This window comes from Phocoena phocoena, chromosome 13, assembly GCF_963924675.1.
Source record: "Phocoena phocoena chromosome 13, mPhoPho1.1, whole genome shotgun sequence".
Lineage (NCBI taxonomy): Eukaryota > Metazoa > Chordata > Mammalia > Artiodactyla > Phocoenidae > Phocoena > Phocoena phocoena.
Genome location: NC_089231.1, coordinates 75,574,682 through 75,587,712, shown reverse-complemented (window position 1 = coordinate 75,587,712; position 13,031 = coordinate 75,574,682). Strand labels below are relative to the sequence as shown.

Here is a 13,031-nt window from a genome sequence, read left to right as displayed (position 1 = left end):
TGGGTAGATCCAGTGTGTGTCTCAGTTTGTGCTAGACTTGAATGGCAGCCCCACGAGAGCAGGGAGTTTATGTCGTTTACTGTGGTATCTCCAGTGACTAGAACACTGCATGGTACATAGTAGGTGCTCGAATAAATGCTTGATGGATGAATGAATGAGTGAACAAATGTCTGGATGTGAGTGCCTGTCCAGCCGGGCATGTACCTCTGGGTGAACAGATCCAATTGTCTGTGAGTCTCTATGGTATGTGGGCAGAGACCTGGGTGGTCACATCTGAGTGGGGTTAAGCAGTGTCCATGCCCTGTGCATGTCCACATCTGGGAGGATACGTCCCAGCCACCATAGGTGCATGTTCTGAAGAATGTTTGATGCTATGTGTAGGCGTTTGCCTGTCCGTGTCCTGTGCCCACACGGACCCAAAGATATGAGCAGAGCCTGGCCTCAGAGTTTGGACTTGCTAAGCTGCCACGGGGCCTTGGGCAGTCCTTGTCCCCTCCTGGACCTCAGTATCTCCCTGTGTACAAAGAGGCAGCTCTATGAGTGAGGCCACCCCTGGAAAACCCTCCACAGTGGGCTGGAGCCCCACCTGACACTCAGGACTCCTAGAGTAGGAGAGCATCTCCCCGCTGAGCTGGAAGTAGCGCTTCTTGAACGCAAAGCGTGTGGCCAGGCCGGCGGGCTCTTCCTTGCGCTTGAGCAGGTAGCCTTCTCGAACGGTCACCGAGGGCGGGACCAGGGCCCTGGCTGGGCCCCCAGGCTCTGGGAAATGGGGAGGGGGGACTGTGAACCCTTCCCACCCAGGCTCAACCTGCCGAGGGCCTCATGGAGGAGCGTGATTCTTGGCTCCCTAGAGGCAGGAGGATGGAGAAGATGACTTTGGACTCCACTTTCTCCATAGGGAATGGGGGCTGGGGGTGTCAGGGAGTGGGGGGGCCCAAAGCTGGCCTTGGCGATCCCTTTCCAGCTTGAGGGATATGCAGGCAGCCAGCAGGGGGAGCCACGCCTTATGGAGTCAGTCCAGGGAGTGCCCTGGATCTAGCCACCCTTAGGGGTCCAGACACAGGCCCTCCCCAGCACACAGGGACCTCATCAGGCCACAACCAGGCCTCCACATTTTGACAGGCTGCTCCCATGTGACTTGGACCCAACTGTCTCATAACCCGGGCCCCACACTCTGGTATAGACTCACCCCCAACTCCTCTGCTTAAAACTATCCCGTAGTTCCATTTCACTCCAGGTGAAAGCCAGAATCCTTCCAGCAACCCCACATGATCTGCCCCCCTCACCTCTCTTTCACTCCCTCTCATTCATTCTTCTTCACTGGCCCCCTCACTGTCACTCTCTGTCCCCACCTCAGGGCCTTTGCACATGCTGTGCCCAGCCTGGAACACTTCCCCAGGATCCTCATGGCTTGCTCTCTGTCCTCTTTCAGGTCTTTATTCTAATATCACCCTAGTGAGGCCATTCCTGGCCACCCTCTCTAAAAGAATGACCTGCCACCCCCAGCCCAATATTCCCTTCCCTCTTTTATTTTTTCTCCTAAGCACTTATCACTCCGTTAACACATGTGATTTGGTAATTAATCTTGTTTACAGCTTGTTGTCTCCACTAGAATAAAACTTCCACGAGGGCAGGACTTTCTTCTGTTTCATCCACTGCTGTTTCCCCAGCACCTGGAACAGTGTCTATTACAAAGTAGGCACTTAATAGATATTTGTCAATTGCATGAGTACCATGCCACGATTCCCACTCACATCTCCACACAGGCTGGAATGGTCTGGAGGGCCTGAGTCTGTTCGTCTGTGGGACCTAGCACGGTATGTGCCAGGAAATGTTAGTTGACTGACTAGCTGACCCACAGGTCCACGGTCTCAGTGCTAGGGGTGGGGGAGGGGTGGTAGAAGGGCAGGTCCCGAGGGTCCAGTGGAATGACAAGCTGGCTGTGGCAGGGCCACAGGAACTCACCCTCCTTCCCATCCACATCCACCAGCTGGTCCAGGAAGTCTCTCACACGCGAAATACTCTGCAGCAGGAAGGGGTGTAGGGGGGCCATCCACAGCTCCTTGCCCTGGCCCAGCTGCTGGCCCAGGTTTCCAATGCTCTGCACAGCCTGGAGCAAAGAAGCAGGGGATGCCAGCACCAAGGTCGCTGCAGTGAGGAAGGCCCTCTGTAGACCCAGAACAGAGCCCCAGAGTCCTGGCTCCCAAATCAGTGCTCAAGAAAAGGAGAAAATTCCTAGCAGCACCTGCTTTAGACGATATCTGTCCCTAGATATGTATCCCCAGTGCTTTTATTTTGTCCCCTCCTGAACCCAGATAACCCCATTCAGGACTGCTTGATGCCATCATGCATACTCGAGCCCATCAGAACCTCAGAATGTGGCCCCTTTGCAAAGGATGGTCTAATTCATACTAAAGCATAAATGACTGCTAGCCTGCTTCCCGCTTTGCCCCTGGAAGGGTAGAGATTTTGTTCCAAAGAGGGAATTAGAAAGAGAAATGAATGCTGTCACATTCAGGATGGAAAGCTAATGGTGCTGTTTCAAACAGAGGTTTCTCTGGGTCTCATTTGGGTCTTCCATGGGTCCGGCGTCCACTCTGTTCCTCCCATGCTTCTCACTGGCTAAGGGCACCCGAGATGGGGGGGCTCCACTGCCGGCACCTTGGCAAGCAGCAGCAGTGAGCGTCTGGTCTGGGGATCTGCGTGCTGGTCCCGAAGGTCAAACAGCTTCGGGGTGAGGATGGCAGGAGCGAAGAATCGCAGGAAGAGAAAGCCACTTATGGCCAGGTTCTTCACATCCTGCGGAGAGGAGCGGCAGGTGAGAGGGGTCCCTCAAATCCACTTCTCAGCTGGGGAAACTGAGGCAGCAAGGACTAAAGATTGGTGGTACAAGGGGAAGTAGAATGGGAGACAGGTCAGGAGGCCATCCTGGTCTGCCGAGGAGGCTTTTCCTCTCTGGGCCTCAGTTTCCCCACCTGGAAAATGGAGTAATAATACCAATCCTGCACGATCAGAATTAGCCAAACAGCCTCAGAGTCTGCTTTGTGCCAAGCACTGTGCTAATGGCACAGCCCTATGAAAGAGGCATCATCATTATTCCCCGTTTACAGCTGAGGAACCAGAGGCTCAGAGGTGTCAAGTGACTTGCCCAAGGCCACACAGCTATAAATGGCAGAGCCAGGATTTGAACCCAGGCAGGATTTGAACTCTGCTCTTCACCACACTCTCCTGCATTCAACACTAGCTACGGAGTGTCAAAAACTAAGCCTGAACTGTCACATTTACTCCTAAGGCAATCCCATGGGGGTAGATACTATTATCTCTGTTTTCCAGATGAGGAAACTGAGGCTCAGTAGTGAACCCAGTTCAGCTGGCTCCCTTGCACATCCCCCAGCCCCAGCCTCTGCCCCCTGCAAACTGTAAAGTATGGCGCCCCTCTGTGTGAGACCCAGGCCTGGCCCACCTGCATGCACGTAAGGCTGGTGCCCCCAGCTCCAGCAGAGGGGACTTGGGGAGAAGGTGTCTCTCTATCCTGGGTGCAAGCTCCCCCCAGGGGGCTCCTCACCTACCCCTCACACTCACCAAGCTATATTTAGCCCGAGAATGTGCTTCAGTGTTTATTTAGGGGTTGTATTCACACATAAGACAATACCCTCTCTGGGTGTGTGCCAACTTCCCGGGGGCACCTCTGCGTGGACAGTGAGCCCTGACAGGAGCTGGGCACCTGGAGCTGCCCAGAGGTGAGGGTGGAGGTCCCACTCATCTGGAACCCTGAACTGCCCCCAAGGCTGCCCCCCCCAGCCCACCATGTTCCAGGGTAATTTTAGCCTTTGATATCAGCTCATCAACTTCCTCCTTTCTTAAGAAGGAGGAACAAGTATCAGAGCGGCGAAGAAAGGGGCTCCCTTGGGTTCCTGCGACCCCACCCATCCTCGTGGGCCTGAGGAAGTCCCTGCTCCCTGCCCGTGGCCTCTGCCTACCATGGAGGCTGAAAGCTGGGGGACACTTGGGTGTCATTGATCTTGGTTCCTCCCACAAGGGCCAGGCTGTCTGGGGCGCTGGCCTCCCGCTTCCCTCCTTTCCTCCCTGCCTTGGCTGTGTCCCACTTAGCACCTCCACTGGCAACCCAGGCAAGAGCCCTGCAGCTGTGGGGTAAATCACTCGTGTCCCAGTTTGGAGGCCCAGAGCTCACTCCTCAGGCAGGGATGAGGGAAGAAGGAAGAGGTTCCCACTGCGAGTCTGGAGGCCTAGCCTTGAGTCCACGACTCTTGGCCAAGGTGCCTCACCTCTCTGGGCCTCGGTTTCCCCATCTGTAAGTGGGGAGAGGTGTGGCATAAATCAGGACCTCTTAAACCCAGGCTCTAGGGGTTGGGGCATTACATCTCCAACATTTAGCGAGTCCTAGGTCTTTCTGCAAAGCGAACCCCAGTCTGCATTTCTATTATGTCAGTGCTGTGTAAGAAAGACCTAGCCTCACTCGGTGTCATTTGTAAGCAAGGACCGTGACCGCCACCTCGGAAGGCATGCTGAGCATTAAACCTGGGGGTCTCAAACTGGCAACCCACAGGCCAGTCCAGCTGCAAATGTGTAGTGATTGGCTCAAACTATTATTGTTGTGTTATTGTTGTTAGGTAAACTAGTGCCAAAATTTAAAAAGTAAGATTCCACACATAAAATCCAGACTGTTGGATTAAAAAACAAAAAAACTCTGAAGATCAGGCAATATTGGGTCCCCATTCCTACATGGCAATAATTGATTGTCTGGATCTGCCCCTTTAAGACAAGCTGTGGGAGCTCCAGTTTGCCACAGTCCCTACCACTCCCTACTGTACAACACCTTGACTGCTCTGTTCATTTACCTCACCTGCCTGAACCCTACAGCACCTAGAGTTCAACTTTTGTATCAGTATTAGAAAAGCACTAGCAGGTGCAGGGATTTCTTTTTAGACTTTATTTTAGGTGTCTGCTACTGAGTACTGTGTGCCAGCCATCTCTGTCTCTCTGTCTCTCTGTCTCTCTCTCTCTCCTAATAGCTGGAATTTCAGAAGCATTTGCTTTGCGCCAGACTGTATTATTTGGTGGTTATGAGCACAGGTTCAGGAGTCTGCCTGGGTGGGTGCCTATCCCATCACTACCCCCCTCCTAGCTGTGTAACTTAACCTCTCTGGGCCTCAGTTTCCTCCTCTGTAAAATGGAATAATACTGGCACCCGGCTCGTAGGGTGGAAGTGAAGACTAGACGAGGTAATAAGTATGTAAAACAAGGCCTGACTCCTAGAAAGGGCTATATATAGTGTGAACTGCTATTATTATCATCACCATCATCACCCCTGGGTCCCAGATCCTATCAGAACACTGTCCCCACTTCTGCCAAGACACACAGCACTTCAGCGTAGGCAGCCCAGGTTTTGTCCCGCCCCTGCCCTTCCTCTCCCTGTGACCCTGGACAAGCTACTGCCCCTCCCCAGCCTCAGTCTCCCCATCTGCCCAATGGGAGTGCCTGGCCCACCTTGTGCTCTGCCTGGGGAAAGCGCTCCTCCACACACTGGCGCAGCTGCTTGAAGGCGAGACGGATGGCGGGCGGGCAGCGCCCCACGGAGCCCACAATGGTATCCATGATGGGCCCCAGGTAGCCCGTCAGCAGCCCCAGGCTGGCCTCCCGCACGTGCTCCTCGGAGGGTGCACCCTTGAAGGAGATTCTCCTGGGGGAGCAAGTGGAGGGCTCCGCCTCAGAGCCTGGCATCTGCCTGCTCAAAACCCTCCATGGGCCCCCACTGAGCTCAGAGAGCACCCACCTTCCCATCCCATCTCCATGGCCTCCCCTCCTACCATTCCACTACAGCTGCTTCAACACACGGAGCTTATTTCTGTCTTGGAGCCTTTGTACCTGCTGATCCCCCTGCTGGGAATCACCTGCTCAAAGAGGTCATCCCTCCCCTACTGCTCATCATCACGGACCCTGGTTCAGTGCATTTTCAGCATGGACCTGCCAGACACACACTCCTGCCCCAGGGCCTTTGCACTTGCGGTTCTCCTTGCCTGCAACACTCTTCCAGCAGATCTGTGCACCACTCCCTCCCTCAACTCCTCCAAGTCTTTGCTTCCATGTCCCCTTCTCTGGGAGGCTGTCCCTGTGACACCCTACGGAATATCGCAAGCCCTTCCCCTGCTCCTGGCTCTTGCCAGGACCCTCCCTCACTTTATCTCCCTCCTTTCCACTGATCGCCTGCAATAACCTTCTTTAGTTTATTATCCGTCTCCCCCGAGAAGAGGGACTTGTGTCCATTTTCTCCCTGCTACGAACTCAGCTTTCAGCCCAGTGCCTGGCACATAGTAGGTGCTTAAAAATTGTTTAGTTGAATAGACGATGGAATAGCACTTTTCTACCTGCAATGATCTTGCTCCCTTCCTTCCTGTCCCCATGCAGGTTTAGGGTCTGTCTTGCCTACCCTCAGATTGTGAATTCCATGGAAACCAGGCTGGGGGTTCTCAACCCCACTGTGCCCTGGACCCAACAAGCTAAGCCCTGAACTAATTGTCTCTGGCATTGAATCATTTAATCCTAATGGCAACCCAATGTTAGATTAAGTAGGCTGATTGTTCCCATTTAACAGATGAGGAAACTGAGGCTCAGAGAGGTCCCCTTGCAAATAGGTGGCAGAACAGAGATTATAACTCAAGACTGCCGGTTCCAGAGTCTGCCCAGTTTCCTGGATGCTCCAGCTCCCTGCGGGCGCCCACTGACTTCCATCCTTGCCAGGGGTGCTGGGAAAAGCCCTGCCCTAGGGGTTTCACAGATGGACTCTGCCCTTCTGCTCAGGGCCTGGATTCAAATCCCCACTTTGCCACTTCCCAACTGTGCAACCTTAGGCAGGTGACCTCCCCTCTCTGAGCCTCAGTTTCCTCATCTGTAAAAAGGGATCCTAATACCTCTCTCCGGGGTGGTCGGAAGGTGTGGGTAGCACTTGCTGGGCAAGGCCCAAAGTGAAGGAAAGACCCTCTCCTGCCTCCACCATGGTCCCCAATGGACTGCCCAACAACCGGCTCGGATGGCTTGGCAGGAACAAGCCCGCCCACCCTAGCTGGAGGAGGAAAGTCCTGGCAAGAAAGGAGGAGCCCATGGGCTTCCCCGGCGTTCCAGTTGTTAAGACTCTGCACTTGCACTGCAGGGGCCGTGGGTTCGATCCCCGGTCAGGGATCTAAGATCCCGTATGCTGCACAGCACGGCCAAAAAAAAAAAGAAAGGAGGAGCCCAGGGAGGCGCGAACCGACTCCCCCGACCCCGTCACTGCCCCGCTCCCTAACCCCATGTCATCGAGCGCCGCAGGACGCCACATCTGCTCGCAGACCCACACTGGGCCCTCCCCCAAGGGCCTCAGCCACCACCACCAGGATAACAGAAATAACTAGTACTTATGGAGTATTAGTTAATGCTGGGCTTTGGGTATATAACTCAGTTAATTCTCATGACAATCCATCAGGTAGGTATTCACAGGGGTTTAAGTAACTTGCCCAGCAGGTGTGGCAGAGCTGGGATTTGGACCCAGGGAGCTCATGTCTCAGAGTCCTGCCCATAACCACTGCACGACACTGTCTGAGGGGCTGGGCGCTTGCAGGGGAGGCTTTGAGGTAGAATGCGGGGCTCCTGAGCAGTCGTGCTGGAGGGAGGGGTGGGGGGCAGTCGGCAGAGACCCGGCCTGACAAGGCTGCAGGCAGACAAGGGGCCCGTGGAGGGTTCACCCCTCAGGCTTGGCTCACCTGGTGCGGCCCAGGTCCATCTTGCACGGGTCCAGCTCCATGTACTTCTTCTCCTCGAAGACGCGGTTAATCACCGGCCTCAGGACCTCGTGCAGGTAGGGCATGCCCACGAGCTGGGGGCAGGGGGGCACCACACGGGGTGGGGCTGAGGGCAAGGCCAGGGTGTGCCCGTGAGCGAGGGTCAGGGGGACCACGCAGGGAGAGGTTCAGAGCGAGGCGGGGGCCTGCCCAAGGGCTGGGGTTGGGGTGCAACTCAGGGCTAGGCCAGCCACCAGCCACCAGCACCGCAGCTCAGCCACCCAGTGCCACCTGAGGCTGGCCAAGCTCTGGGGTCTGAGTAAGCACTGGGAAGGGAGTTCCCTTGAGGAAGCTGCTGCCGGCCCCCCCCCAGGCCTTCACCAACTCACCTTCAGAAACTGTTCCATTGACTTGGATGCCAGGGAGTTAGAACGGAAGAGGGTGTTGGGGTCAGCTGGGAGGACAGAGGGAAGTGTTTGCTGGGATTTGGGGGGCTGAATCCACCTCACCCCACCCACCCAAGGTGGGGGTCATGATTCTTCCAGCCTCAGGAATTGAGGAGATTTGCAACGTCAACTCCGTTCACAGTACAAAGGCCCAGAGTGGTTAAGTGAGCTGCCTAAGGTCACACAGCTCATGAGTAGCAAAACCAGGGCCTAAACCCAGGACCATGCTCCCAGCTGACTGGGAGTGCACAGCCCGTGCCACCTCCGACACATACAGACACAGCAGCCCCTGCCCTCTGCCTAAGGCCCCCCCATTTCTCTCCCAGAGACGCGCTGCAGACTCATCCTTGGGGAGTGATGCATGAGGGTCATGCAGGCAACTCACTGGTCCGTGCCACCTCACGCCGGGTGAGATAGTCCAGAAAGGGCCCAGCCAGGCCCTGGCCAAGAAAGAGCTTCACCAGCTTGGTGGCAAGCTCCTGGCGGCAGTCCCCCGAGGTCAGCTCCTCCAGGACAGCCAGGGGGCTGGCAGCATCTTCCTGCACAAGGACAGGAGGCAGGAGAGGTGGCCTGGGGCCCTGGGACCCCAAAGCAGAAAAGCCCAGCTAGACATCCCCGAAGCAAGGGGAGGCCATGATCCAGATCCCTGCCCACCCGCAGTGATGCACCCACCTCTGCCGGCCCCAGCACAGACTCCATGAGCAACTCCCTGAGTGGCTGGTAGTACTGGGAGGGCAGGACGCGGTCCTCAGTCAGGCGCACCTTCAGCCGAAGAGCACCCAGGCTCCCCCTGGCCAGGGCCAGATCACAGGTGAAGGAACGTAAGTATGTATGGGCCAGCGTGGTGAGCCAAGGTAGTCAGGTGTGAGTACAGGTAAAGAGCATAGATATTTGTAAAACAAGACAGGTGTGGACAGGTGTGGGCAGGTGTGGCCAGTATAAACAGGTGTGAACAGATATCAACCGGTATAAATACTGTAATAATACAAGCTGAAGGTGGTACCCAACATGGTTCCAGCCCAGCCTCCTCCCTCTGCACCCACGTTTACCCAGAATCCTCCTCCGCTCTGGGAAAGGGCAGGAGGTGGAACCAGCCATTGGGCGGGTTCTGCTGTAGGACCTGCGGGGGGAACTCCACCTGTGGGGGGGACACACAGACCCTCAGCAGAGCTCTGCCCCACCCAGCCCTGGAAGAAGAGGTCGGGCTGCCCACCCAAGGCGGGGCGGCAAAGCCCGCCAAGGGCTACCTCCTCCTCCCATACCGTATCCTGAGGGCCTCCAGGGGACACTTAATTTACAGTTGAGGAAACTGAGGTTCAGAGAAGTGGAGTGACTTGCCCGAGGTCACACAGCTGCTAGAGACAGCATGTCTGGACTGAGTGTATTTTCAGCTCTGTTTAGGGACGAAACTTGCATCTATCAAAAGGCATAAAGGGAATTCCCTGGTGGGCCAGTGGCGTGGCCAAAAGTAAATAAGTAAATAAATAATAAAGACAGTCCAGAAGGCCCGCAAGCCCCACCTCCCTCTCTTTTTAAATAACAATTTTACAGAGATATAATTCACATCCCTTACAATTCACTGATTTAAAGCGTATGATTCAGTGGTTTTTAGTATATTCACAGAGTTGTGTGACCATCACCACTAATTTCAGTCCATTTTCTATCAGTTCCCCCACCAAAAAAAAGCCTATACCCATTAGCAATCACTCCCCATCCCCCAGCCCCTGGCAACGACTTATCTACTTTATGTCTTTATAGATTCGCTCGTATTAGACATCTCATATAAATTAAATCATACAAGATGTGGGAGGTTTTGGACTGACTTCTTTCACTTAGCATTGTGTTTTCAAAGTTCATCCACGTTGTAGCATGTGTCAGTACTTTGTTCCTTTTTGTGGCTGAATAGTATTCCATTGTGTGGATATACTACATTTTGTTTATTCATTCATCTGTTGATAGACATCTGGGCTGTTTCTACTTTTGGCTATTATGAACGATGCTGCTATGAACATTAATGTAACCTTTCTGGTGTGGATATAAGTTTTCATTTCTCTTTGGTACACACCTAGGAGTAGAGCTGCTGGGTCACGTGGTAACTCTATCTTTAATCATTTGGGGAATTGCCAGACCATCTTCCAAAGCCGCTGCACCATGTTATAGTCCCACCAGGAGTGCATAACCAAGTCTTCCTCTTATTTGCTCTAATATTGCCTCCTTTTAAAAACTGTCAGCCTTTGGAGTTCCCTGGCGGCCTAGTGGTTAGGATTTAGTGTGTTCACTGCTGCGGCCCAGGTTCAACCCCTGATTACGCAGTGCGGCTGAAAAAAACCCAAAAACTGTCAAGTCTGAGTATACATCCACTACTACTGAGAGGCAAGAAAAATCACGCATTTTACAGATGGGAAGACTGAGGTTCCGAGAGCAAGACCTTGAGCCCAGTGCTTCCAGGAGTAAGAGTTAGACTTCGACTCTGGAGTCAGAGAGACCTGAACTCAAATCCTGACTCTGCCATTTCTTAATCATATGACCTTGGGAAAGCCACTTAACCTCTCTGAACCTTCGTATTCCCATCTGCAAAATGGGGACAACAATGGTCCTAGCCTCTTAACAGTGGCCATCAGGTGATGATGGCCAATGAGGTGATGCTGGAGAAGCACTTAGCACAGGGCTAGCACACAGTCATCCTGGGTACTCTCATCCCGGAATAAGAATCTGGGCCCACCCTGTGACCTTGGACAGGTTCCTGCACCAATGGAACAATGGCACTCCATCACCCAGGCCTGGCCAGGGGACCCGATGAGGCAGGCTTCACATCTACCCTTCCAAGCACGCCCGAAGATGCCCAGCCCACCTCCCCCTTCCCCCTTGGAGGCAATGGGAAGCCATGGAGGGTGTCAGGGGAGGCGGGTGTTGGCGGGGGCGTGCTCACCATGCCCAGGAAGTCATTCTTGCCAACCATGTCCCAGTCCCAGAGCTCCACCCGCAGCGGGGATGGGGGACCTGGCATCTCCCGCAGCTCCAGCACCTCATCCCAGTGTGGGAAGCGAGTCTTCTTGATGGTCTGGGAAAGGAGGGAGTGAGAGAGAGAGCTAATGGGACCACTGTCGCCATTTTACAGATGGTAAAACTGAGCTTCAGAGAGGTTAAGTGGCTTTCCCAAGGTCACCTGATGCCCCACTCTCCCGGCTCCGCTACACCGCTTACCGAAGTCTCCAAGCTCTGGCTGCCCCAAAACACACGTGCAAATGGGTCAGATGTGCCGGAGATGTCTCGGGGGGCCAGGTCCCTGGGAACAGATGAAGTAAGGGGTGGGGGGGTCACAGGACCCTTGAGGAGCAAGACCTTGGAAAGGGGGTTCAGGGTAGACCATTCAAATACTGCTGGTTTCCAAGGCAACGAACTACCCCATTGTAGGGATCCAGCGAGGAGCATCCCTCACCAGAGCCATCCAAACCCAGTATCTTCCTATTGACTAATGTCACCCTACGAGGACACGCTACTATGCCCCTATTTTCTAGGGAAGGAAACTGAGGCACCGAAAGGTCAAGCTGAACATCACAAAGCAGCAGGTGAAGGTGCAGTGAGGAGGGGGAAGGGAGTCTCAGTTTCCCTGGAGCCCCTGGATGGGAGACCAGATGCCAGGGTTCAAAGCCTGACTCTCCCATTCACTGGCTGGGTGACACTAGGAAAATTTACTTCACCTCCCTGAGCCTGTTTCTTCATCTGGAAAATCGGAGTAATAACAGACCAACCTCACAGGGCCAAGGGTTAAATGTGACAATATGTGTAAAGGGCTCAGCATAGCAGCCGGCAGGTGGTAAGTGCTCAGCTCACTCATTCACTCAACAAACACTCATGCCCACACTGTGCCTAGGACGAAGAAAAGGCATGAAGCAGGGCCCGCCTGCCTCTGGTTGCCATGACAACTCAAAGGCTCACCCCAGTCAGCCTCCCCCACCCCTCCTTCCCAAGGTCCCCCAAATCCAGGGACATTCCCCCCCACACACACCCAGGGGCTGCTTGTTTCCTCCCGCTGCTCCTCTCCCACCCCTGCTCAGCATCCAAAGCCTTCTTTGGTTTCCTAGGAGCCAGCCTAGTTGCTAAGCGACTGCAATCAGTCCCTCTCCTGCTTGCAAGGATCCTGAACAGCTTTGTGGCTAGGGAGGAGGTCATGGGCACAGAGCAGATGAGGTGTCCCTGCCCCATACTGAGTCCTTTTGTTTGTCCTATGCCTGCCTGCTACTCCATCCAGACTCCAGGGAGCCCCGGCTGGGGACAGAAATCTGGAGGTTGTAGGAGAGGCACAGAGAGGGCAAGATAGGGCTTTAAGGTCACAGAGCAAACTAGAAATAGAGATCCAGCCCAACCTGGGCAAGGACTGGCCTAAAAGTAAGGGTCGAGGGAGTAAGGTGTTGAAATAAAAGGCAGAAAACAAGATAGGAGATGGGAGGGAAAAGAGGAGTGGAAGTATTTAAGGAAATAGAGGAATGGAGGAGCTGAGAAACAGAGAGGAGTGATAAATAGGCAAGAAGGAAGATGAATATCCCAGGAGCTGCTGCCCCTGGAGGTTCATCTGTGGGTTTTACTGGTCCTGCATCCGTCTTCCTTCTTATGTTTCTTTGGGACAGGACCTACCCCTCCCCCTCTCCCAGTCCACATGACCTATGTGAGTTGATCCCTCCTTCCACTGCAGGAATGGGCTTGGAACTCAGGCCTGACCAGTCAGAGTCAGTGTAATTGGTTTAGTGATAGGCATGTACCCCAGACTGGGTCAATAAGAATTAGTCCCAGGATATTGGTTGGAAATGGT

At 54.2% G+C, this 13,031-nt stretch overlaps 1 protein-coding gene across 5 annotated transcripts in view; it reads right to left on the bottom strand.

Annotated features, from left to right (window-relative positions):
• Window positions 1-13,031, bottom strand: part of RASAL1 (RAS protein activator like 1) — a 29,149-nt gene that overhangs the window by 3,205 nt on the left and 12,913 nt on the right. For 4 of the 5 annotated variants that reach the window (XM_065889354.1, XM_065889350.1, XM_065889351.1 and 1 more), the window contains 11 exons: window positions 11,426-11,507; window positions 11,151-11,282; window positions 9,271-9,359; window positions 8,894-9,011; window positions 8,607-8,760; window positions 8,165-8,229; window positions 7,758-7,870; window positions 5,509-5,701; window positions 2,662-2,799; window positions 1,966-2,110; window positions 587-759 (listed from right to left, as the gene is read on the bottom strand). In XM_065889354.1, the coding sequence (XP_065745426.1) occupies window positions 587-759; window positions 1,966-2,110; window positions 2,662-2,799; window positions 5,509-5,701; window positions 7,758-7,870; window positions 8,165-8,229; window positions 8,607-8,760; window positions 8,894-9,011; window positions 9,271-9,359; window positions 11,151-11,282; window positions 11,426-11,507 (1,402 nt within the window). The remainder of the gene's footprint in view (window positions 1-586; window positions 760-1,965; window positions 2,111-2,661; window positions 2,800-5,508; window positions 5,702-7,757; window positions 7,871-8,164; window positions 8,230-8,606; window positions 8,761-8,893; window positions 9,012-9,270; window positions 9,360-11,150; window positions 11,283-11,425; window positions 11,508-13,031) is intronic. The other variant, XM_065889355.1, reaches the window with a different exon arrangement.